This window comes from Phaseolus vulgaris, chromosome 9 (assembly GCF_000499845.2).
Source record: "Phaseolus vulgaris cultivar G19833 chromosome 9, P. vulgaris v2.0, whole genome shotgun sequence".
Taxonomy (NCBI): Eukaryota; Viridiplantae; Streptophyta; class Magnoliopsida; order Fabales; family Fabaceae; genus Phaseolus; species Phaseolus vulgaris.
Window position 1 is genome coordinate 16,759,386 of NC_023751.2, and position 24,495 is coordinate 16,783,880.

The 24,495-nt window shown below is 31.7% G+C and overlaps 2 protein-coding genes across 3 annotated transcripts; both read left to right on the top strand.

The window, feature by feature from the left end:
* Positions 1–2,832: 2,832 nt before the first annotated feature.
* On the top strand, positions 2,833–3,946 carry LOC137822945 (stress-response A/B barrel domain-containing protein HS1-like). The gene is made up of 2 exons (XM_068627978.1): positions 2,833–3,051; positions 3,593–3,946. Exons 1-2 carry the CDS (start codon positions 2,912–2,914, stop codon positions 3,795–3,797), a joined length of 345 nt encoding a protein of 114 aa, XP_068484079.1. The 5' UTR covers positions 2,833–2,911; the 3' UTR covers positions 3,798–3,946.
* A 10,953-nt stretch (positions 3,947–14,899) lies between these two features.
* Positions 14,900–22,614, top strand: LOC137822946 (tocopherol cyclase, chloroplastic). 2 transcript variants are annotated; one of them, XM_068627980.1, is made up of 10 exons: positions 14,900–15,234; positions 15,307–15,551; positions 15,643–15,722; positions 16,281–16,357; positions 16,432–16,601; positions 16,961–17,058; positions 20,702–20,809; positions 21,709–21,825; positions 22,062–22,211; positions 22,298–22,614. In XM_068627980.1, the coding sequence occupies exons 1-10, from the start codon at positions 14,990–14,992 to the stop codon at positions 22,472–22,474; spliced, it is 1,467 nt and encodes a 488-aa protein (XP_068484081.1). In that variant the 5' UTR covers positions 14,900–14,989; the 3' UTR covers positions 22,475–22,614. The 2 variants fall into 2 exon arrangements, with proteins under 2 accessions (XP_068484081.1, XP_068484082.1); XM_068627981.1 differs by having other exon boundaries at positions 15,077–15,237; positions 15,311–15,551.
* Positions 22,615–24,495: the final 1,881 nt, after the last annotated feature.

A 24,495-nucleotide genomic window follows, 5' to 3' on the forward strand; every position in this document is an offset into this window, starting at 1 on the left:
TTACTCCACTCTAATAATTTGCTTAGACACAAACATAAACATTAACTTCTCTGACGCGCTTTATTTTTCTTTTGGAGATATGTGCTCACTCATTCACTTGTTTTCTCTTGCAATCAATCAACTACAATTCTTAGCTTTCACAATAAATTAAAACATCATTTGATATTTTTTTTTTCTTTTTATTGCAAGTGGTTTTCCCTCTTTACTAGCTTTCGCACACTCTTTAGATTGGGGTGCAATGTATTTGAGGACGAATGAGAGGGTGCACCCCTCTGGATCAAGATAAAAGAGAGGGTGAGGAGCGGTGGAAAGAAATGTGAGGGTTGTAAAAGTAAAACACGATGAATGCATATAATAATGTTCTTATGAAATCTTATCAAATTGTAATTTTCACGTGCTTTATATTCAATTAAGAAGAAAATATGTACTTGATTCATGTGAGTTTTTAAAGGTGGACCCAAATATTTGGATCAGATTTTAAATCTAGATTTATATTTTTTTTATAAAAATAATTTAGATTTTTATAAATTTAAATTCAAATATTTGGATTGGATTTTAAATCCAGATCTATAATTTTATAAAAGAAGTTTGAATTGATTGAATTGGGATAATATGAATGAGGTAGCATTATATAAACCAAATCTAGTGTATAAAAGTTGGGTTGATTTCTAAGTTACTTTCAACCCAAACCAATTAAATTGATGATAAAAGAATAGTTTTTCTTAATGTAAGTTAGTATCAATTTTTTTCATACACCTCCATGCACTCTCTCAGAAATATAAAAATTATCCTTTCATGTCATGAAAAAGTTAAAAAAATAAATGATGTATTCTAGCAGTGTCAAACTGAGAAAATTAATTATTAACTTTAAATATATTTTCAATCATTCAATTTTTAATTGTATAATCTAAAACTATATTTTAAATTATATAATCTGTAATTAATATTTTAAATTATACAATTTGTAATTAATTTTATAGTAGTGTAATTAATTTGTAATTAATCTTATAAAAATATATTTCAAACTCAAAATTAATTTTTCGAGTTTCACAATTTGAAATTAATTTTTCTATTTTTAATTAAATAAAAATTAATCTTTTTCTTTTGAACTATGTTTCAAAAGTACATTTCCATCTCAAATTCTGAAATCCAAAAAGTTTATTTTTCTCATTATTAGTAGCATGTCAAATGCAAATGTCAAATGTAGATTGCCCTCAAATTGACATTTCGTCTCGTTCCAGTGCACTCAATATTCGTTGTTCCCCGTATCCAATTAAGTATTCCATACGCGCCGAGGTCGTGGAGAGAGAGCTTAGAAGTTTAAAATTTGGAAATTCAGATTTTTCTAAAATCTGTATAAACAAAATGGAGATCTGATCTAAAAAATATATAAAATACAGATCAGATAAAAACTGGGTTGAAATATATAGATCTTTAGTGGATCAGACCAGTGCAAAAAGTAGAGCAGTTTATCCAACTAGATTTTTTGTCCACTTCTAGGAGTTTCTAAGTGAGCAGTTTCTTTATCTCCATTTTTCCAATATCGCAATTCTATTCTTGTCACACATTTTCTTGATGACCAACTGTGAGATAACTTTATTTGTAAAGACAGAACTCCATTTCTATTTTCCTAATTTCCATCAGATTAGATTTTCATTAGGTATCATGTATATATATATATATATATGTATATATATATATTAACCAATGAGCCTTTTTATTTTTATTATTATTATTAAATCACATTCAAACCTAAAGCCTAAACTCTATTTCATGTGAGTCACATTAAAGAGATTAATTTACATAATTTCTAACAATCTCCTACTTGACTTATATGAACAATAATACTTTCATGATTTAATAATTACATAAATCATAATGCGCATTTAAAGGCCTTACTTAAAAAGTCAGCATACAATGTTTTCCAAAATTATGCATACATATACGATCATATAAAGTTATGACTTGTTGTTTTTGAAACAACGTGTTTACCATTTTCTATGTAGTTAACATGTATAAGACAACTATATTAATATATGATTTTTAAAATTACTTTCTTCGTTACTATCTCATGTTGTATCTAAAAGATTCCTTATCTCATGTTCTATCTAAAAGATTCCTTATACTTTATTTTTGGAACTATGAAAAGAATTAAACATACATATATAAAAACAACTAATCAACTAATCATTCAAGGAGCTCATTTGCTATCAAGAGTGTTTAAATAAAAAAGGTGATATTGGTAAAAGAGACCCTACAATCATACAGTATAAATCATAATAATTTTGTTTTAGATTTTATCTATATTTAAATTATTTAATTAATAATTGATGTAATTTTGATTTATAATTATAATATAACATATTCAATACAATATTAAATGTAAAATATTTAACATTATTTTTCTTTACTTCTTTAATATTATATTATTACAAATTAAGTTTATAATTTATAAAATATGACAGTGCCGTTAACTATTCTTCATTTCATTTTATCGTGTTCTAAGTATTTAAAAATATTAATTAATTTTTTATTTTGTTTTTAATATAACAATTGTACGTATCTTATATATGATTTAATTTGAACTTATAAATTATTGTATAACTAATATTCTATTTTAATATATGTAATTTATTTATTATTTAAAATTATAATATTATTATTTAAATATGAAATATTTAAAATATTGCCGTGCGTTCCACGGGTTAAGATCTAGTTTATAAATATAAAACATGAGAAGGAATACGTATACAGCTAGCATCATTTAATATTTGTATTAACAGTGTGTGCCTCAGCGATATTTATGGCAAGGTTTTATCTTTAAGAATGAAAGACATGTGTTTTGAACTGTGTTGAGATGGGTATATAAGGGTGAAAGGGGCAATGATGTTGGTGTGAATGAACAGAAGAAATGGCAGAAGCAAAGAGAGAAGTGAGACTTATAGTGTTGGCAAAGTTCAAGGAGGAGGCCACCCCAGAGAAGATTGAAGAGGCCATAACCGAATATGCCAAGCTAGTGGATGTCATCCCTGCCATGAACTCATTCCACTGGTAAATTTTTTATTCTCATATCAACTTCATATATTCTTATTACGAAGTGAACTTTAAGCCTAACTCAACTTTATAAGGTTGAGGTTTGCATCTACTTATATACAATGAAATGTCTTCATCTCTAGTCGATGTGGAATATCCAACACACCCCTCACGATGAAAGTGACAACTCGTGCGTGATATAACATATAACGATCCGATAGCGGGTGACCTGATAAATATAACAAATACTCATTAGGATAGACTCAAAATGGTTTTGATACCATATAATAAGAAATTTGTGTGTAAGAAAAAGAAGATGTATAAGAAAATTGTATGTAAGAAAAAAAAAATGTTTTTATTTTCCTATCTGTGTTTACATAATGTATAGAAAATATATCTCTCCAAATTACAATCTAATTAGATAAGAATCTACTTATTATGAAATTCTATCATTATTAAATTAATTTGCATAACAATAATTACATATAATTTATATAATTTGATAATTTATTATTTCTTTAATAAATGACTTATGTTGATGCTGATATTTGTCTGGTAGGGGGAAAGATGATAGTGCCAAAGTTAACTTGCACCTGCATGAAGGTTACACTCATATCTTTGAATCAACCTTTGACAACATAGAAGGTGTTCAGGAGTATGAAGATCATCCTGATCATGCTGTATTTGAGAAACTGCTCCTTTCCTGCACTGAGAAACTGCTTGTCATTACCTATCAACCTACCATTGTTAACCTTCAGAAGTAATGCCTGCTTTGCTTAAACCCTAGCTATCAGAATAAATAGTATTGTTCTGTATTTCTATGCACTACAATATTCATCATTTGTCCTTGTTCTGTCTTATCTTCATCTCATCACAATTCTCAAATATATCAACTTACTTTTTTAACCTTCTATTCACATTTTCATTTATATTTCTGCACCAATAATATCTATTCAAACACTGTTTTCAACACTTTACTATACTGAACCTAAAAGTGGCATGTGAAGAGATGATTTGCATTTATTTATGTTATTATCTTTAGTTGATATCGATTATTCAACATACTTTCTTAATCCGAGGACTAAAATAATAATAATAATTGATATATAAAAAAGGTTTAACGACTTTGATTAGAAAAAGTTATAATACTAATTTATAAAAATGAAATTTAAATATAAGTTAATCTCATTAAAATGACTTGGTATAGTAAAGTTTACTCTTGACTATATATATATTTGATTTCTCTATGGGCCTCTTGAAGAAAATGTAACTACTCTCAATAAACTTACCTTTATATTTCTTCAGCATGCACAAATGCAAAACCACGATTAAAGGACCATTCACATTAAATGTTGTATTTATTGCCATACACTCTTCCCAAGTGAAATGCACTTAATAGTATCTTTTTAAAATATATAAAGAAAGACGTCAAGGAGATCAATTGGAAAAATGAAAAAAGACAAAGGAAATAAAATTAAAAGTAATAAATATTACTCCAAATTATGCAGCACTATATCAATAAATTTGTTTTTGTTTTTCTAGTTTCTCAATTTTGTTGTCCTTCTCAACTACATCACTAACACTAAAACAATTATCAAATCAGAAGATTAGAACAAAGTGAAGTTAATCAAAATCTCTATGAAGTTAAATAAGCTTTGAGCTGGGTAAAAAAAATCCTCAGCCAAAATTCCCCACCCCTCAGACCAAATTCCATAGATATACAACAATTATGCAGACATATTTTATGCAAATCAGTTGCATCAACCAGTCTCTTCCCTTCTTTATGCAGTGCAGCCAATGCATCCCCAAAGTCCTCAGACATACAAAGATTATAAGACACATTTGCTATGGACCCGTGACCATTTGCACATCCTGCACCCTTCCAATGTGCCCATCAGTCTTCATGTATGTACCTTCTATAGTTTCTGCTAAACTTCATTGATGTTTGAAAAGCACCCAGTGTTACACCCTGATCATAAAACAATTCAATCACCAAAATGTGACTTTTTTCCTTGTCTTAGTGTGCTGGATGTGTTTTTATATTATTGTTTCTCCTTTGGGTTGCAGCTGCACCTATGATAGCCAGGTAGTCTGCATTGGTTGACAAATCTGCATCAACTCATTGCCATTTTGACTGTTGTCAATTGCATATATAACCCTCGGTTATGTGTAAAATGGATAATTATACATTCAAAATCACATTTTTTTTATATAATCACATTATAATTTATAATACTATTATTTTAATATTTTTTATATTATTTAATTTTAAACTCATCACATCAATAATTATATATAATTTTAAAGATGGTGAAATTATCATTTTTCATGTAAAATCAAAGCATAAACTAATCAAATAGGAAAGATTCTTTTTCATAGCCATTTTTCTACATATTCTTATTTAATATATCTCACTTTATTAGTATAATGAAATATTTTGTCATTTTAAATTAATTACTTCAAAAATAAAATTATTTTTTAATTTTTTAAATTAATGTTAAGAGACATTTTTTATATGCAAACTGATTCCTTATTCTTTCTTTAATTTCTTATTTTAATATAACAACAAAAAGAAAGAGAGAGCATTCTCACACCAAATCTCACATATCAAATAAAATAACCTTAATTTCTAATCACTCTCTCCACTCTTTTAAGCAACTCTATTTTTGGGTAAAACCATCATTCTTTTGTATTTACCATTAAGTGAATCCTAACCTTACGTGAATGTTATCACACTCTCCAATCCCAAAAACACCGATGGAAGAAGAGAAAAAACTTGAAGAAGAAGATAAACTCAAACAAGAAGAGGAGAAGAAAAAAGAGGTTGATTAGTCAATTTATCATTTTTTTACATATTATTTTTTTGTTTTTCTTTCGACTTATCCAAAATTATTTATGTATGTATGTTAAATTTCTATCATCATAAAAGTTGAGCAAAAAGGAAAATGCGGATAAACACCTTATTGCGTCTATGTTTCCACTAGTAACAATAATGCATATCTATATCACATATAATACATTGTATTATAATAGATAGAATGAATTATCTTAATCTATGATACATGAGACATTTTATGTGAGTAGTTTCATTCATCACCTTTTCTCAATTTTTTTCTTTTAATTGTTTTTTGTTATACTCTTTCTCAATGATCAACTTGGGCGAGACAACATTTATAAAGATAAAATCCTATTTTGTTAATATTTTCTAATCTTCAATGAGATTAATTTTTTGTAAGATATAATATATATATATATATATATATATATATATATATCCTCTCATATTAACCAATAAATCTATTTATATTATTAAATAATATTTAAATTCAATATCCAAAATTTATTATACATTAATTATATTATAAAATTAATTTACATATTTTTTAACATTCCCCTCAAAATTTTATTCTCACTTACCCCTCAAAATTTTATTCTCACTTACCGAACCTAATCTAAATTCCTTCAAGCTTAATTAACATTGTTCATGCCCTCTTCCACCTCATAGGGCTGAAGTGAATAATCTTTGAAAGATAACGGACAAAAAAAATAGCAAAGGTTGATATAACTATAGAAATTGATTTAATTAACGGATGTTTTTTTAACTTTTCTTAAGTTCTAAAGATTATCCAAAAACCTCAGCAAATAATAGAGGTTTTTTTAACCTTCGTTAAATTTCATAAGTTTATTTTAAAACCTTAGCAAAATAACGGAGGTTTTTCCACTTTCCTTAAATTTCAAAGATTTATTTTAAAATCTCAACAAAATAACATATGCTTTTTTTAACCTTTGTTAAATTCCAAAAGTTTATTATAAAACCTTAGCAAAATAACAAAGGTTATTTAAACTTTCGTTAAATTCCAAAGGTTTTTTCTAAATTCTCAGCAAAATAACAAAAGTTTTTGAACCTTCGTTAAATTTTAAAGATTTATTGTAGAATCTCAATAAAAAACACTCTAGATTTTTCAAAACTTCAATAAATAAATATAACTAAATCTATCTATAAATAAATAATTAAAAATTACATAGTTTTAATATATTTTATAACTAAATTCTCTAAAATTTTGAAACTATAACTTTATATTACAAATAAGTTTTCTAAAGTTTTAAAACTTTATTTTAAAAACTCAGCAAAATAATCTTGAATAATAAGGATATGAAAAATGTTGAATAATAAGTATTTCAATAGTATTGACATATATTTCTATATAAAAAATAAAGAATATTAATTTAATTAAATTTTAAGTTTATCATAAATGTATTCTATTTAACTTTTATTCAAAATTTGTGTTTTACCGACTGTCCTAAAAAATCTTTACATTTTGGTTGAGTATGTGTGGTCAATTGTTATCAATTGGAGTTTGATTTGTAATCTTAACAAGAAACAACTATGCTTGATAAAATAATTGGAATTTTAAAACTTTTTTTTATCGTTTAATTTGTGATTTTTTTTTTTAATTTCAGATTGTAAAATAAAATAGTTATTTTACTCAATTGAAAATACTTAATTTTAGGAGAGATTTAATACTTAATTAAGCTGTTAAATATTTAAATTTATGATAGAGTTAAAACTTAATTACATATTTCTTTTAATTTTTTTTTTATGTGGAGATACACAAATTTTTACGATGTAATACAAAGTAACATGATTCTAACAAACGAGTAAATATTAAATAATATAAATTTTAAGTATTTTATTGAATAAAATTTTGTAATGAGTTAATTTGACTAATTATGAAAATATTTATTATTAAAATTCAGACAACCTTAAACTACTGAATACTAATGGTTTATATAACTGGTGCTCATTCTCTAAGAACTAAAAAATCATGTTAATAAAGTTATTACGAAAGAGTGGACTTTAAGCCTAACTCAACCCCATAAAACCGGCTCATAAGGTTGAGGTTTGCACTCACTTATATACTATGAAAGGCTCTCATCTCTAGTCGATGTGGGATCTCCAACACACCCCCCTCACGCCGAGAGTGATAGATAGAAGCTCGTGCGTGGGACTATATATTATGGGTGGTCCGATAGCGGCCCGATAGCGGGTGGCACGATAGGCCCAACACAAGCACTCGCTAAGATAGGCTCGAAATGGCTCTGATACCATATTATAGTAAATGAAGATGAATATTCCTTGTTTGATGTGATGCTTTAATGTAGCGTATGTAATCGCACGTAATCGTAATGAAGAAATAGAGGTTTTGATGAACCCTAATTGTAGAGAAAAATAAATATAAAAGAAACTTTTATTCACTTGTATATTAGAGAGTAAAATACATGGTGTATATATAAGAAAAAGATTAAGACCTAGCTGAAACAGAAAAAGGAAAGTTGGGTCAAACAAACAAAGCCCAATAATTTAAAATAGAAAATTAAATATATTAACACCCCCTCAAGCTGGGGAGTAGATATTTGTCAGGCCCAACTTGGATTTGAGAGTAGAGAATTGTGCGGAAGCAAGGGGCTTGGTGAATATGTCAGCAACTTGCATTGCAGAAGTAATGGGTAGTAGTTTGAGGAGACCAGAGTTAAGCTTTTCACGAACTAGGTGGCAATCAATTTCGATATGCTTGGTTCGTTCATGAAAAACTTGATTGGAAGCTATTTGAAGGGCAGATTTGTTGTCACAATACAGGGTTGCAGGCTGGGAGAGAGGAAGATGTAAATCCTGAAGGAGGTAAGACAACCATTGTAACTCACATGTGGTGGTGGCAAGGGCTCTATACTCGGCTTCAGAGGAGCTGCGGGAGATAGTTGACTGCTTCTTTGATTTCCATGATATTAGGGAGTCTCCTAAGTAGATGAAATATCCAGTGACAGATTTGCGTGTGGTAGGACATGTTGCCCAGTCAGAGTCACTAAAACCACAAAGGTGAAGTGAACTAGTGTGAGAAAAATATAGTCCTTCACCAGGGGTGCCCTTGAGGTAACGCAAAAGACGTGAGACAGCTTGCTGATGATGAGTTGTGGGTGCAGATATGAATTGGCTTAAATTGTGGACAGCGAAGGCGATGTCTGGTCGCGTGTTGGTTAAGTAAATTAGACGTCCAAGGAGTCTTCTGTATTGAGAAGTGGCATCAGCATCGAGAGGTGAACCTTGGTCGGGAGAGAGACGGGAGGTGTGAGTCATAGGAGTGGCCACAGGTGCAGAGTCAAGCATGCCAGTTTCTTGAAGGAGATCAAGAGTATACTTGCGTTGACTTAAATGAAGACCAGTACTGTTGCGAGCAATTTCCAGTCCCAAAAAGTAAGTGAGATTACCTAAATTTTTTATCTTGAAGTGATGGTGAAGGGATGCAGTAATTGTATTGATTTCCTCCGTGTCATCACCAGTTAAGAGCAAGTCATCAACATAAACAAGAATAACAGTGAGTTTATCATTATTATATTTAAGAAAAAGAGAGTGATCAGCAACAGAAATAGAGTAATTATTTGATAAAAGAAAAGTAGAAAGTTTGGCGTACCATTGGCGACCAGCTTGACGAAGGCCATACAAAGACCGTTTAAGCTTGCAAACATGCTGGGGAGAAGGAAGAGAGAGGCCAGGTGGGGGGGTCATGTATATCTCTTCATGGAGATCACCATGAAGAAATGCATTATTGACATCAAGTTGTTTTAAAATCCAATTTTTGGTAGTGGCAATAGTAAGCAGAAGGCGGAGGGTAGTGAGTTTAGCAATAGGTGCAAAAGTGTCTAAGAAATCAAGTCCTTCAAGTAAGGTAAACCCTTTGGCAACAACTCTAGCTTTGTGACGCTCAACAGTGCCATCAGAATGGTATTTGATTTTATATACCCATTTACAACCAATAGTTTTCTTTCCTGGAGGGAGAGGGGTAAGTTGCCAAGTATTGTTAGCAGCAAGAGCTTGAAGCTCATCTTGCATGGCAGATTGCCAAGAAGCATGTTTGGAGGCTTCGTTATATGTCCGAGGTTCAAGATGAGAATTGATAGAGGAAATAACATTTCTAAAATTGGAAGATAAGGAATTGTAAGACAAGTAATTATGAATAGGATATCTACTACTTACAGTGTTGGTTGCAGTGTGGAAATCTGCAAGATAGGCAGGTTGTCGGTGAGGACGAGCTGATCTTCTTGGAAATTGGGGTGAGATGCTTCCTGGAGATGCAGGCGGTGATAATTCTGATGGAGGTGCAATGTTGGATGCAGGAGTAGAGGCACTATTTGTTGGAAGATCATAGGATAATGAGGCTGGTGGAGGAACAGTATTGGGTGCAGGAGTAGAGGCACATGGCTCGACAGGAGGTGCAGTATCAGAAAAAAAATCAAAAGCAGAATTATATGCATTAGAAATAGGGAGAGATAAAGTGTTAGGGTCCTTAGGCAAGCCACTGTCCAATTTATATGGAAAGTGGTTTTCATGAAAGATTACATGTCTTGATATCTCTATGCTATGAAACTTTAAATTTAAGAGAATATAACCTTTTGTATTTTGCGGGAAACCAAGAAAAATACCTTTGATAGATCTATCATCTAATTTTTTCCTATGTGCAGTAATGGTACTAGCATAACAGAGACAACCAAACACTTTTAGAAAGGAAATGTCATATGGTTTTCCAAACAACTTTTCATGAGGAGTGATGTTATCAAGTAATGGAGTAGGAATAGCATTTATTAAGAAAACAACATGATTTACAGCAAATTCCCAAAAAATAGGAGGAAGATTTGCTTGAAAAAGTAAAGCCCGGGTTACATTTAGTATGTGTTGATGTTTACGTTCTACAATGCCATTTTGTTGTGGTGTTTCAACACAAGATTTTTGATGTATAATTCCCTTTGAAGCATAAAAATTTGACATAGCAAACTCAACACCATTGTCAGTACGAATCGTTTTGATATTAGTTTTGAAATGATTTTGAACGAAAACAGTGAAGTTAATGATGTGTTGACGCACTTCAGATTTGTTATGCAGCAGAATAACCCAAGTATAACGCGAGTAATCATCAACAATAGTCAAGAAATAACGAAAACCTTGCATAGAAATTATGGAACATGGTCCCCAAATATCAAAGTGTACAAGATCAAAAATAGCAGAGGTAACAGTATTACTTAAAGGGAAAGGAAGTTTTCTCTGTTTTGCACGACTACAAGTGTCACATACATGATGAGTATCAACAGTAATAAAAGAGTATTGTTTGCTTAAGACATGTAATCTTTCATGTGAAGGGTGTCCTAGTCTATAATGCCATAGTGTTTTGTCTCTGATATTACAATTAATAAAAGGAGCAAAACAATGCGGTTTAGAATGACTAGAAGCAGGCAAGGTAGTGACAAGGTACAAGCCATCGGTGGCTTTAACTGTACCAATCCTCTCTTGAGTGAGATTGTCTTGTATAATGCAGTGGGTTGAAGTGAAAGTTAAAGTGCATTTAAGTTGGTGTGTGAGTTTAGAAACAGATATTAAGTTTAATTGAAAATGAGGCACGTATAACACATCAGACAAATAAAACTGATCAGAAAAACGTACTAAACCAGAATATGTGGCATAAACAGTTTGGCCATTTGGAAGACTAATTAAGACAGGTTTAATTTTAGTATAAGTAGTAAAAACGTTCAAATTGTGACAAACATGATCAGTGGCACCAGAATCAATAATCCAAGATTCTTTTATAGAAGATAGTGAAGAGAGAAACTTACCTGTTGAAGAATGCTCAGTATTGGGGATTTCATCCGTAGAGATGGTGCCGACTTGATTAATTTGAGTGTGAGGGGCAGGATCCTCAAGGTTTTGCTGACGCAAAATGTTGGTAAGGAATTGACACTGTTGTGATGTAAGTTGAATCCCCTTTACATCCTGTTCTTTAGGAAAAAGCTCAGAAAAAGTGTCAGTAGTAATCATATTATTGGCTTGGGATGTCCAATTGGTGAATTTGTAACCAGGAGGGAACCCATGCTTTTTATAACAGGTGTCAACAGTGTGGCCAAGACGATTACAAAAAGTGCAGACTTTTCTAGTAAAAGAAAACTTTGAGGTTTTAACATTACCAGAAGAAAAACCCACTTTGCGAAAACAAACAGCCTCAGTATGACCATATTTACCACAAAAATTGCATGTAATAGTGTGACTACTATTAAGACTATGAAGACTAGGGTTTTCATTAAACATTGTCTAAAAGATTTTTAAAACCAATCAAGATTTTGAAAGAGAACAGAAAAAAAAATAAAATAACCAAGAACAGCAAAGAGGGAAATAAAAATCAGAGAGAAGCGCAGCAGAACTCTTCATTCGAAGAGCTCTGATACCATATTACGAAAGAGTGGACTTTAAGCCTAACTCAACCCCATAAAACCAGCTCATAAGGTTGAGGTTTGCACCCACTTATATACTATGAAAGGCTCTCATCTCTAGTCGATGTGGGATCTCCAACAAAAGTCGTGAAAAATCATATATTCTTAAAGGGATGTCGTCTACCTACGAACATTAAGCACTATCATGCATGTACGTGAAGAACTACGCCATGCCAGATTCATGTTGATGTTCATATTCATGTTCACTTTCAATAAACTATAGTAAAAAAAGATGTCATTTTCATAAACATTATTCAGAAACAGATAATTTTGAAAGAAAGGACCAATGTTATTTTCAAAATGGGAAGTTGATGTGGAAGAGATTTTACAGATGGTCACAACTCAAATTTTGATTGTGGATGAAACATAGAATATCCTTATATAATTATCTATGTAGCACAGATATAAATACAGACACTTACACGACACGAATTCAGAGATACGTTAATCTCTAAAATTAGGACACGGATACACAAATTTATATATTATATCATTATAAATTATATAAATTGACAATAAATATTTATGTGCATAAGTATGTTTTAGATTTTATTAGAAGTAAGAAAATGTTTTTCATCACTAGTTCAAAAGAATTTGTTCCTTATTTTTATAATCATAATAAAAATTTATACAATAAATTTGAGTTTTTAGAAAATTATTGTATTTATCTATTTTAAAATTGTGTTAGAACCGTGTTAAAATTTCCAGAAATCTAACAAATATATTTTGAATTAAACATTTCGTGTCCTACGAACGTCGACACCGATACGTGTGTCCGATGCAGTATCGGTGTCCGATACAGACACGTCATTTAAAAGAAGTATCCGAACCTCATAAATAATTATTCCTTGGTGGATTGGGTGCTAAATCTTCTTATTTGCATCAGTAACTATAGTTAATTTGGGAGGACATGTAGTGGAACATTAAAAGGTAGCATCAATTAATCTCTGTTGTGATGCAGAGGACAATGGCAGAGGAAGGGAGCAATGAGTAAGAGAAGGTTAGCAGTGGAGTGAGGGAGTTTCTAGGCAGGGGAGGACCTGAAGAGGTGTTGTAAACAGTAGTCCAAATTCATGGATGCAACCTTACATTGCCATCAATCCAATTATGCAGAGGGAAGAGGGTGCAGTGGTGGGATAGAATGCATGCAGTTGTGGAGGTATGGAGATGCTTGAAGTACTACCAATTAGGCAACCAATTTTATGATATTTGCATCTTACAGGTTATAGAGGCAGGTGTTAGCTGGATAGTGGCAAGAGGTGAATGTAACATAGATAAAGCTTTGATTGGAGGACTCTTTTTGTCTCATGTTATCTCCACTGGGGAGTAGAAATTCAAAGTTTTTTTAGACCAAACTTCTTTGGAGATATATGTAGATAATGTTGAACCTTGTGTGAAAGGTGCTTATGTAGTTGCTGCATAGTTCTGCATAATTATGCAGGAAATCTGTCCTGGTTTTTTCGCTGATGCACTCTGTTTAATTCTACATTTTATTCTCTTATGCACTTTGTATAAGTATGCAGTTTTTTTTTCTTAGAAATAGCTGTTTCTGTTTTACGGTTTGGGTAGACACTATGGGATTTTAGTTAATTAGAGGGTTTGGAGGTATTTGTATATGGGACACTTTTATAGTATTTTTTTTAATTAATTTATTCTTTTGGATAAAAGAAAAACTGCACAACTAAATCATTAAATTGAAATACTTCAGCTTGACTACTTATTTATTTGAAATGCTTCTTTGCTCACTTCTTCCCAGTTTTGGTACATGCAATCCTTTTTGGCTCATAACTTCTAGTACGACTGGTTGGGCTAATTGTTGGAGTCCAACCAAGTTTCTTTGACTGAAAATTTATTGTATTGGTTGGAAATTTAACTAATGCATTGATTGAAAATCTCAAACACACACACACATATATATATATATATATATATTTTTTTTTTTCTATAAATAGAAGTTGTGGGAGATGAAGAAGATCATCAAAAGCATTTGTAAAAATAAAACTTCTACTATACAAGTTAGTAAGAGAGAGGTGAAAGCCTTTGAAAGAAAAAATTAGAACATGGTTAAGAAAATTACATAAGCTTATTAAAAGGGTGAGAAAGTTTGTGGAACCTCACAATACACTTTCACCATATGCATCAAATGTGTGATTTGGATGGAAAGAGATATTGTTAACAAGATTTTTTACATTCACTCTTTTTTTTCACACCTCGATCGTGTTTATATTATCATGGGACTATATATGCACAACCCTTTCTATACTGAATGGTTGAAGTTAATTTCATTTTTTTTTCTTTTATTATTATTATTGCATAATATAATGTGATACTTTAATCAAATATACATCTTAAACAATATTTATTATTCTCGTATATCTCACACGAAACTCTACTTTACCTTAAACATCGAAACAACTTTTACCAATACACAATGATAAAAAATCAAATGTCTCAAAACATCATCAATCTTTATCAATAACAAGAAGATAAAGATTATCAAGACATGGTACTAAGAATACGAGAATAAATATCCATGATGCGTTGAGCGACACCTGTGAATTAGCGAAAACAGTTACGCTACGTATAGACTCACTCCCACACATAAAGTCACACTTTTTTCTCTTCCATTTCTGCATGTACCCACGCAATGGAAAGCAAGTTCTGGGAGCCTCTTCTTTTCTCTCCCACACTCCCGCTTCTTCCCTGTGTCCCTCTTCCTTCTCTCAAACTTCGCTTTCCCTCCACAACTCCCACCACGCGCCTCCTAGCCCACTCTTCCCTCTCCGATAGCGTTCCCGTCCAAAACACGCCACAAACTCCGCCTTCTGTTAAAGTCCAACCCACCTACTCCCCCACTCCTCCCAACCGAGATCTTCGAACCCCTCACAGCGGGTACTTATTTCACTTTCCCTCCTTCAATTAACACTTTCAATGTTCCCGTTATTTCAATTCATCAATAATTAGGTACCATTTCGATGGGACTGCTCGCAAATTCTTCGAGGGATGGTACTTCAAAGTGTCCATTCCTGAACGGAGGCAGAGCTTTTGCTTCATGTATTCCGTCGAGAGTCCCTCGTTTCGCAAACCGTTGTCGCCACTCGAACAGGTCCAATATGGGCCCAGGTTTACCGGTGTCGGTGCCCAAATTCTCGGTGCCGATGACAAGTACATTTGTCAGTACTCTCCCGAATCGCAATTCTTCTGGGGAAGTAAGGATTAGTTTCTTCTATTTCCATTTTTTTTCCTCTTGTTGTTAAACCATTATCTTATTCTATGGATCTGAATTTTGGAAATGCTTAGGCAGGCATGAACTGACGTTGGGGAACACTTTCGTGCCCAACCAAAATTCTAAACCTCCAAACAAGGAGCTTCCTCCTCAGGTTTATATACCATCTTTCATTCTCTTGGTTGACATTAAAAATATAATATTTTCCAGGCACATGGCTATGCCGTGTTAAAGTTTCACCTAAACTCAAATAAGATTAAATTAGTGTCAATTCTAGTAGTGGCTGTTAGGACTATTGGGTCACTTGTTATCATATCATCTCAGATGTCTAGTTACGCAAACTTTATGTTAGAGTCGTCCGGTTCGTTGGTGAGGATATGTTAAAGATCTTACATTGACCAGTGATATAATCATATAATAGTGTATATAAGTGATGACATTGACAACATTTACCGACCCCTTTTGAGGTTAAACTAGGCCAAACTCCAAATCTAAGTCTTCAAGTGATGGTTTTTCAGTGGCACCTGTTTTGTTTCTATCTTGGACCTTGGTTTTTCTTGTTGGTAGTTCTTGATTGTCTTGCAAATGCGATAGGAACAATTTTAAACTACTCAAGCAAATGGTTTATATCTGTCATTATGTCATAGTTGGCTTCCAGACCGGTCTTCTTTATCTCTGCTAATTATGCTTTGTGTTCGGTCATTCTGCTTAGGAATTTAACGATAGAGTGTTGGAAGGTTTTCAAGTCACTCCCCTTTGGAATCAAGGTTTTATTCAAGATGATGGAAGGTGGGTGTTAGATTGCCTTTTTAAGTATTGCATTCTCTGATTATATTAGCACTTGACATGGATTTTAATTGTAGGTCAAATTATGTGGAAACAGTAAAAACTGCTCGTTGGGAGTATAGTACACTACCTGTATATGGTTGGGGTGATGTTGGATCTACACAGAAGTCTACTGCTGGGTGGCTTGCAGCTTTCCCTGTTTTTGAACCACATTGGCAAATATGCATGGCTGCTGGACTGTCAACAGGTATTTGCTACTTGTTCAGCTATTGCCTATTTGATCTTTTATTTTATTTATTATGGTCTAGTGTCCTGCTTCTTATGTCTGAACTGAAATATGATAATTTTGATTGGATTATTGATACGGATATATTGTGTCAGTAACTAATAATGCAATTTTTAAAAGATAGGAAAAGAAGAGTGAGTGGTCTTATTCATCTTTTGAATTTCAAAGTCAGAAGTTTAATGTTTGTATAAAGACTGGCTTCTAGGATCATGTTCGATAATCAATCTGTGAAGTGCATGTGTTCTTAAAAATTTAAGCACCCTTGTTTGCGATAAGATAGTTTGTCCTCATTCATTTTCCTCATAAATATTGAATGTCAGGATGGATTGAGTGGGATGGCGAGAGGATTGAGTTTGAAAATGCTCCGTCTTATTCAGAAAAGAACTGGGGTGGAGGATTCCCGAGAAAATGGTTTTGGGTAATTTTTCTGTTCATCACGGAAGTATATCTTTAGTATTCATGATCACATCAATTTCATGGCTTACTATAAAACATCAGCTATAGCTGATAGTATGTATGCAATTACAAACCTTATCGTCTTTTGAAAATTATGGATAGAATGAGTTGTTTCTTCATTTTATTTATATTTTTAGCTTTTAAAATAATCAATTGTCTATTTGCTTAATAATCACTAGATGCAAGCATGGTAGTCCTTACACATTTAGGGCTTGAAGACTTTAGGAGAAGGAGTCCTTTTGTTATGTCTTCATGATCAAGTATAACTTGATAAAGGCGAAATATAATCTTCTAAAAGGATTAGCTTTATAGTGATTCATGATGTATGAATGATAGAACACCAATTGATAGACTGATCGAGTATAATTCTGAACATAGACAACACGCACAATACAATTGTTGTCCTAGAGATGGAAGTCTCCTACAGAGAGTATTCTCCATCCACAAACTGCATAACGCAATGCACTAGCATAATGTGACACACCCTGTCATCAGATATAATCCTAATTCAAAATTGCTATCAGTTATTTTTTTGTGAATGACTAATGTTAGGTTTTCTGTAATGACAGAAAGAAAAGGGCTTTATTTGTCCGAGTTTATTGGATTTTCAAAGGAAAACAAATACACAAAGGAGTCTACTCCTTTCACACTTGAATCTGTCCAGTTTGTAACTAACCAAGATCTGCCCTCCTTCCTAACAAAGGCCTACTTTATGGAAGGCATATGCAAACAACTAGACCGACTAACTAACTATTACACTAAACCTAACTAATAGATCAAATCAAAGGATAAAAAAGGTTTAGTTCCTATTTTACCCATCTTCCTATAATACACTTTTAATGTCCTATTGGTATCCTGTGATCTAACACATCATGCATTTTCTAATACAGAAGTGATAATTGATTTCTAATATAGTATAAGTTTTTTCTATTACATACACTCCTAATAATGACCGCCTCCAATTCATCAATGGATCCTTCCTAATCAATCTACTTGGATCTTGGTTCCCATCATTACTTACTCCTTGCTGAAATCAGCCTTGTTGCCAAGGCTGAAAGTAGAAAAAAGCTCCTTCCTTATTACTCTTCATCCATTTTTCAATAGCAGTTGCATCTTCACTTAGGGCTTCATTATCTCCCAAAATTGCTAAAGTGAGCTGATTCGCTTTGCATTGGTGCAAAGAGTGGAATTTCTCTCCTCTTCAGAAAAAAAAGTCTTTCGTTTTTCTCTCCCTGTGTTCTTTTTAATTTAAATATTGCAGCCCCTTAAAATTTTCTGAAAATTCCTTTGATACCTGCCATTTCCTCTTTGTTGACATCAAAGAGGAAGTAAGGTTTCCCCAGTTTGAGAATAACCCGAATTTGTGCCTTTTATCCCATTCCAACTGTTATTGGGTTTGGCTATAGCAATTATAGACATTTACTTACAATTTTGCTTCCCTGCTCCAAACCTCAAAGCCAGCAATGCTGTTTGTTTCCAGTTCTTTGACTGGCAAAGTCTTAGATTAATTTTGGCCGCTTCCACTTCTAAATCTCTTGCCAATTGCATGCCTTGAAGGCAAGATCTGGGGTTAAAAGTATGGATGCTGCACTTGATATTTGGTTGAAGTCCTCTCACCCAAATATTGCTCTCACTCAGCTTATTTACTTGTAGAGAGGAATTCAAATTTCTCAATATAAAATCTTCTAAGGAACCCAACTTCTTCAAGTATAATAATTTCTCATATTGGTTCTTAAACTCTCTTTCCAAACATTAAGTGAAATAGTATTCTATTTCTCTCAAAAGATTGACCCCATTTGATCTCTCCGTATTTACGAGTTAATGAATTTGAAATCAAATGTAGCTTTTATCCAAATTTTACCCAATGATAATATTTTATCATACTCATTAACTCCTTTTTGAGTTGTTCTAGCCTTAAGAACTTGTGTTTTTATGAATTTATTCATGGTTTAGTCATATTTAGCACTTTGTGATTGGCTACTTTTCTTTATTATGATGTCCAAAAATTAAATTATTGTTGCATTAAAAGCATTATGTTATGCATATATGTCATTAATAGATTTTTAAATATTATGTTTATATTTGGTAAACTCTTATTTCATGAGTTTACGTAAGCTTCACGAGTCTACATAAACTCTTTTGACAACTATGTTATAAGTATGTTCTTACTCTTTTGTCAACTATGTTTCTAAATATGTTTTTGCCCCCGTTGATCCATCCTACAGAGTGTTCCCCATTGAAGGTGGGCAGTTCACTTTCTTAACTTCCATACAATAGTCACTCACGCCTTATTACAATCTGAATTAACTAGACCCATTTTTTCTGTAGTCTTTCTCCATGATTGGAACTTCCATGTTCTTCCCCTGCATGTTCTCTGATCACCTTCCTCGTTTCAGTTAAAAGTTGTCTTTCATAGTAGTTTCCATTTGTTCCATCTTTTCTTCTATACTGGCCCCAAGTCAACCTTTAATGCTGCCTCCACATCCTTCAAGATTTTCTTTCAAGAATCCATATGTTATGTCATGGTAATATGACAAACTATTGACCTTCTCAAATTATGGCTTCCTCTTTTGGCGAGGACAAAAACTGATACAGTATTAATTGATAAACTAATGAAATATAATTCTAAATTTTAAAACTAAACAATATGTGTTATGAACCTAGCCTAAGTTGATAAAGGATACAAATCACTCTATAGTAAAGGAATTACTTTTAGCAAGATATTTTTTTATAGTTTTTTGTGGAAATATAACAGAATTCTAAATTGTAGGCTCTTGTTATGCATAGTTACTAGTTAAAGTTGCAAACAATATTTGCTATATATATATGTACTGCAACGATACCAAAAAGGCAGCAATGAGTAAAGTCTTAATTTTCTCTCTATTTTATTACCTTTTCCTTCTGTTTTTCGAGGCTCCTTCCCTCAAAGTAAGGTTCTATCAATACAACTGCAAACTGCAACAAAAGTCTCCTAAGGGGACTACTCTCCGTCCACAAACTGCAAATAACAACACACTTCACTAATTATACACCCTACTATTAGTCATAATCCTAATACATAACTCTCATAAGCAATTTTCTATGAATGACTAACACCACGCAGTTTCTATTGCAGAACTATTACAGTGTAAGTTATTTTCTATCTGTGAGAAAATTAGAAAATATTTTTTTCAGAATAACTTGGTGTTTTTTCCAGCTGGAAAAATAATTCAAGAGTATTACAAAGATAATTATTGTCAAAACAATTTACAAGAGAACAATTAAGATACCACAACTTCGTATGATGCATTGAACCTAGCTATACCAAGTGTATATCTTGGCAGAAAAGGCTAATGGAAAAAAATAAACATGGACGAGGCTCTTATTTCTTAAAATATTTCTATTTCCCACCCTATTATATATACTTCTTAATAATTGTCTCAAATCCACCAATGGATCTTCTAACTGACCCACTTATTGGTTTTCAATCAGTAACTCTGTACTGGAATTTTTAGTACATCTGGTTAATATACTTCTATTTTATATCAATAATTACTTATTCTTACCATTATTTGGATTAGTGTTTGTATATTTTTATGCATATAAAATTGTTGATGTATCTGCAGGTTCAATGTAATGTTTTTGAAGGTGGTAGTGGAGAAATTGCACTTACGGCAGCTGGTGGATTGAGACAAATTCCTGGAATAACTGAGACCTTTGAAAATGCTGCATTGGTAACTTTATACAGCATTCACTATCATTTTGACATATTTCACAATTATATTTCACTGGCTTCATGTAATATTAAGTTTAGCTCCGAAATAAATGGTGGGGCGAGGGTTAATGGGATTGATGAATATCGAGAATGTGTAGCTAAATTGATTGTTGTCCTTTTGTCAAAATCACATTCTGTGCAAGTTAAATATTCTCTATGATTTGACAAAACCTTGTGTGAGGATCAAAACAAGTTATTTTGATTTCTTCAATTTGGTATTGTTTGCATTCCTAACACTTGAAGGAAGCTTTTGTCCTCTGCATGCAATCCTGAGTGACGGAGACTGGTGATAATTATGCTATTAAAGTGGTTTAATTAGGTCGATATTTCTTTCGAAGTTTTCTAACTAGTATGTCCAATGTTTGATAGTATTTTTTTTCCTCTTTTTGGATCTGAAATCTTGGTAAAAGTTTCTTTCATGCTCTTGTTGTGATTTTTTTTTTTCAGTATTCACCTAGACTAGTTGTTGAGACTGTGGACATGGTTACTTTTGTCGTGACTTTTCTAAATCCTTCTTTAGTCTCTAACTTCCAAAATATTATTCACCTTCAATCCTTTTCTACTTCATTTTACATTGATATTAAGGGCAAAAGTGAATGAGCTTTTGAAAAAAAGTCAAATAGGTAAGGTTTTGAAAAGTTTTTTTTTATCAGCAGAAAGAGGATTTTGAAAAGGTTAGGGACTAAAGAGATCAGTTCTTACAATAATCTGGGGTTTATTTTTTTTTTCTTCTACTTATTCTTTTGCTACATGCTTTTGGTCGCAATGAACAATTAATCTTTTTAGTTTTTATTATTTTATTATTCTTGATTTTTTTTTCTTAATTTTGTACTGTTTTCTATGTTGCAAACTCTGCAGATTGGAATTCATTGCGATGGAAAATTTTATGAATTTGTGCCATGGAATGGTATTGTTAACTGGGAAGTTACTACGTGGGGTTATTGGTTTATGACAGCGGACAATGGCAAATATGTGGTAATTATACCTTTCTAAGTACTTTTTACCCTTTTCAGTAATAGTTTGCACAGACCACACAAGTTGTAGTCACTGAAGTTTTGCATTTCATTTCCGTTTAATGAGATCTACACCATGAAATCAGAATTGCGTGTGCAAAGAGGGTAATCAGTTGAATCAGCTGAACATATTAATGATTATACGATTGATTAGGTAGTGGGAATTATGTCAGATTCAATATATTGTTATTTTGGCAGGTTGAATTAGAAGCAACAGCAGATGATCCAGGTACTCCATTGCGTGCTCCAACAGCAGAAGCTGGCCTTGCCCCTGCTTGTAAAGATACATGTTTTGGAAGTCTGAAACTGCAAATGTGGGAACGAAGATATGATGGCAGCAAGGGGAAGGTGTCACTCTTTTTCACACATAAATAAATTGTTTTTAAGATTTGGTATTTAGTGGATCATTCTCATGAATATTTGGTAAATGGCAGATCATATTAAACGTTTCAAGTAACATGGCAGCTCTAGAAGTTGGAGGAGGTCCATGGTTTGACACTTGGAAGGGAAAGACATCAACTCCAGCAGCCCTTAGAAGTGCCCTTGAATTACCCATAGACGTAGAAGCCATTTTTAATCTTGTTCCTCTGTTCAAACCACCTGGCCTTTAGTCAATTGGTTTTGTTGTATTCCTCTTTAATCATGCAGCATAATGCATGCATGGTTTATTTTTATGATTTTTGCTTTAACAATGCATGAAAGGATTCAGAATTTCACCATATATAGAAAGGGATTCTTGATGAGAAAAGAAGTGTCTCTTACATCTGTGTATGGAGGTATAGATATAAGAAATTATATAATAACGATTCTTATATTGATTTTATGAACTGAAGTTTTATATGCTGTTGATTACTTATTTACTCTAATGTCAAAATATGCACCAGAAAAGCTAATGTCCCTATATAGTCACTTTTTAACGAAAAACTGAATTACACCCAACCGTCAACGTTAATTTACTGAATCTCTAACGATACTAATAACAAAATGAATAACTTATTTGTATCTTTTCTTTGAAAAAATTTCAAGATACATTAAGCTCTTTTTCATATACAAAACAAAATAATTTGCATTATATATTAAAATTTGAACTTAATTAAATTTTGAATGTATAGTAGGTATTTTAGTCAAGTCTATATTAAAAATTCTCATGTTTAAAATATTACTTATTTTTGTCAGGTGTAACTTGTTTGATTTTTGTACTTAATACGCTATATTAACTTATTCTTCCTCCAGTCTTCTTTAACTTATTAACTTGCTCATTTTCACTTTAAATAGTGAGTTAATGAATAAGTTGGATATTGAAATAGGTAAGAACAAATTGATGGCAAGTTGAAGACAAGAAGACAAAAATGATAGTTACATGGTAAAATCAAATGAAGAATATATAAAGCAAAATAAAAAATTATCCTATGGCAAAATGAAATAATAGAATATTTAGACAAAAATAATGAAAAACATAATTTTAAACAAATATTTATAATAATAACTTGATATTAAAAATATCATTTAATTAAGTTTAAAATTTTGTATGAACTTTCTAATAAATTTAAGAAAGTTTTGTTATTAATATGAATTTTTCGTGGGGTTGAGTTAGGTTTAAATTACACTTCATAATAATATTTTTGTTTGTTTTACCTCATGTCTCCTCTCTATATTGTTTACTAGTTGAGAAAGGTGGTGTGATTGAATGGATAAGGTTATACATGCACCACCAGTGTTTGAATTCAATTTGCTTACTGCTAATAAGATTTGGTAGTGGTCTCTTTCATGATAATGACATTGGGAAGGTTCACTTCGGAAATATTCTTCTCTTGTTGTTTACATGTAATTAATCTTATCTAAAATGTTACAAATTACAATAAATACAAAACTTTTCTCAAAACACTGTTGACCACTTCTTTAAACACACTTTTTTTTTTATTCTTTTCAAAATATTTGTTACTTTAGCAATTCAAAAGTTGATAAAGAACATTTTACTCACTATATTGTTGGTTTTTTTAAATTTTGTTATTTTAGAAACTCATAACTTGATTGAAAACATTTTACTCAACATTTCTAGCTTAATAATTATATTTGTTTCTTTCTCTATTTCTATTTTCTTCTTCTTCTCTATCTTTCGTAAGAAAAAGTCAACAATAACTCAAAAAAAGAAAAAGCTTAATAATTACTTTATAATTTGAAGAGAAAATTTTTTCATACACTTGTATATATTTAGTTGTATATGGAATTATGTAAATACACACAAGAGAATAAAGACATCTTCATTTTTTTTACTATCTTCTTATCTAATTTTCTTATATGGTATAAGAACACCGATCTTATTAAGTACCAGTAACAAGTTCGATGAAAACTTGGTACAAGCTTCACTGCCGATCAAATTCAGAAAGACTATTTACTCGCTCAACAATAATGGTAAAAGTGACACGTTTATAATCGCTGCAGGTCTGCTTGTCAATAACTCGTCTATCAATTCTGCTTTTACGAAAACATGAATTTTGGATAGCGGAACAACCAATCACATTGCATCTGTTTCACAATTTTTCACACACACTTCATCATCATTTATTCCAAATGTTAATTTATCCAAGGCTCAATCGCGCCCATCTCATCTACGGGCACAATTAAATTCAAT

Bases quoted from the DNA above. Each gene is read 5' to 3' on its own strand.
- LOC137822945 (XM_068627978.1), top strand. From the start codon at position 2,912: ATGGCAGAAGCAAAGAGAGAAGTGAGACTTATAGTGTTGGCAAAGTTC. The intron at 3,052-3,592 runs GTAAATTTTTTA...TTTGTCTGGTAG, and splicing joins GCCATGAACTCATTCCACTG to GGGGAAAGATGATAGTGCCA.
- LOC137822946 (XM_068627980.1), top strand. From the start codon at position 14,990: ATGGAAAGCAAGTTCTGGGAGCCTCTTCTTTTCTCTCCCACACTCCCG. The intron at 15,552-15,642 runs GTAAGGATTAGT...GGAAATGCTTAG, and splicing joins ATCGCAATTCTTCTGGGGAA to GCAGGCATGAACTGACGTTG. The intron at 20,810-21,708 runs GTAACTTTATAC...CAAACTCTGCAG, and splicing joins CCTTTGAAAATGCTGCATTG to ATTGGAATTCATTGCGATGG.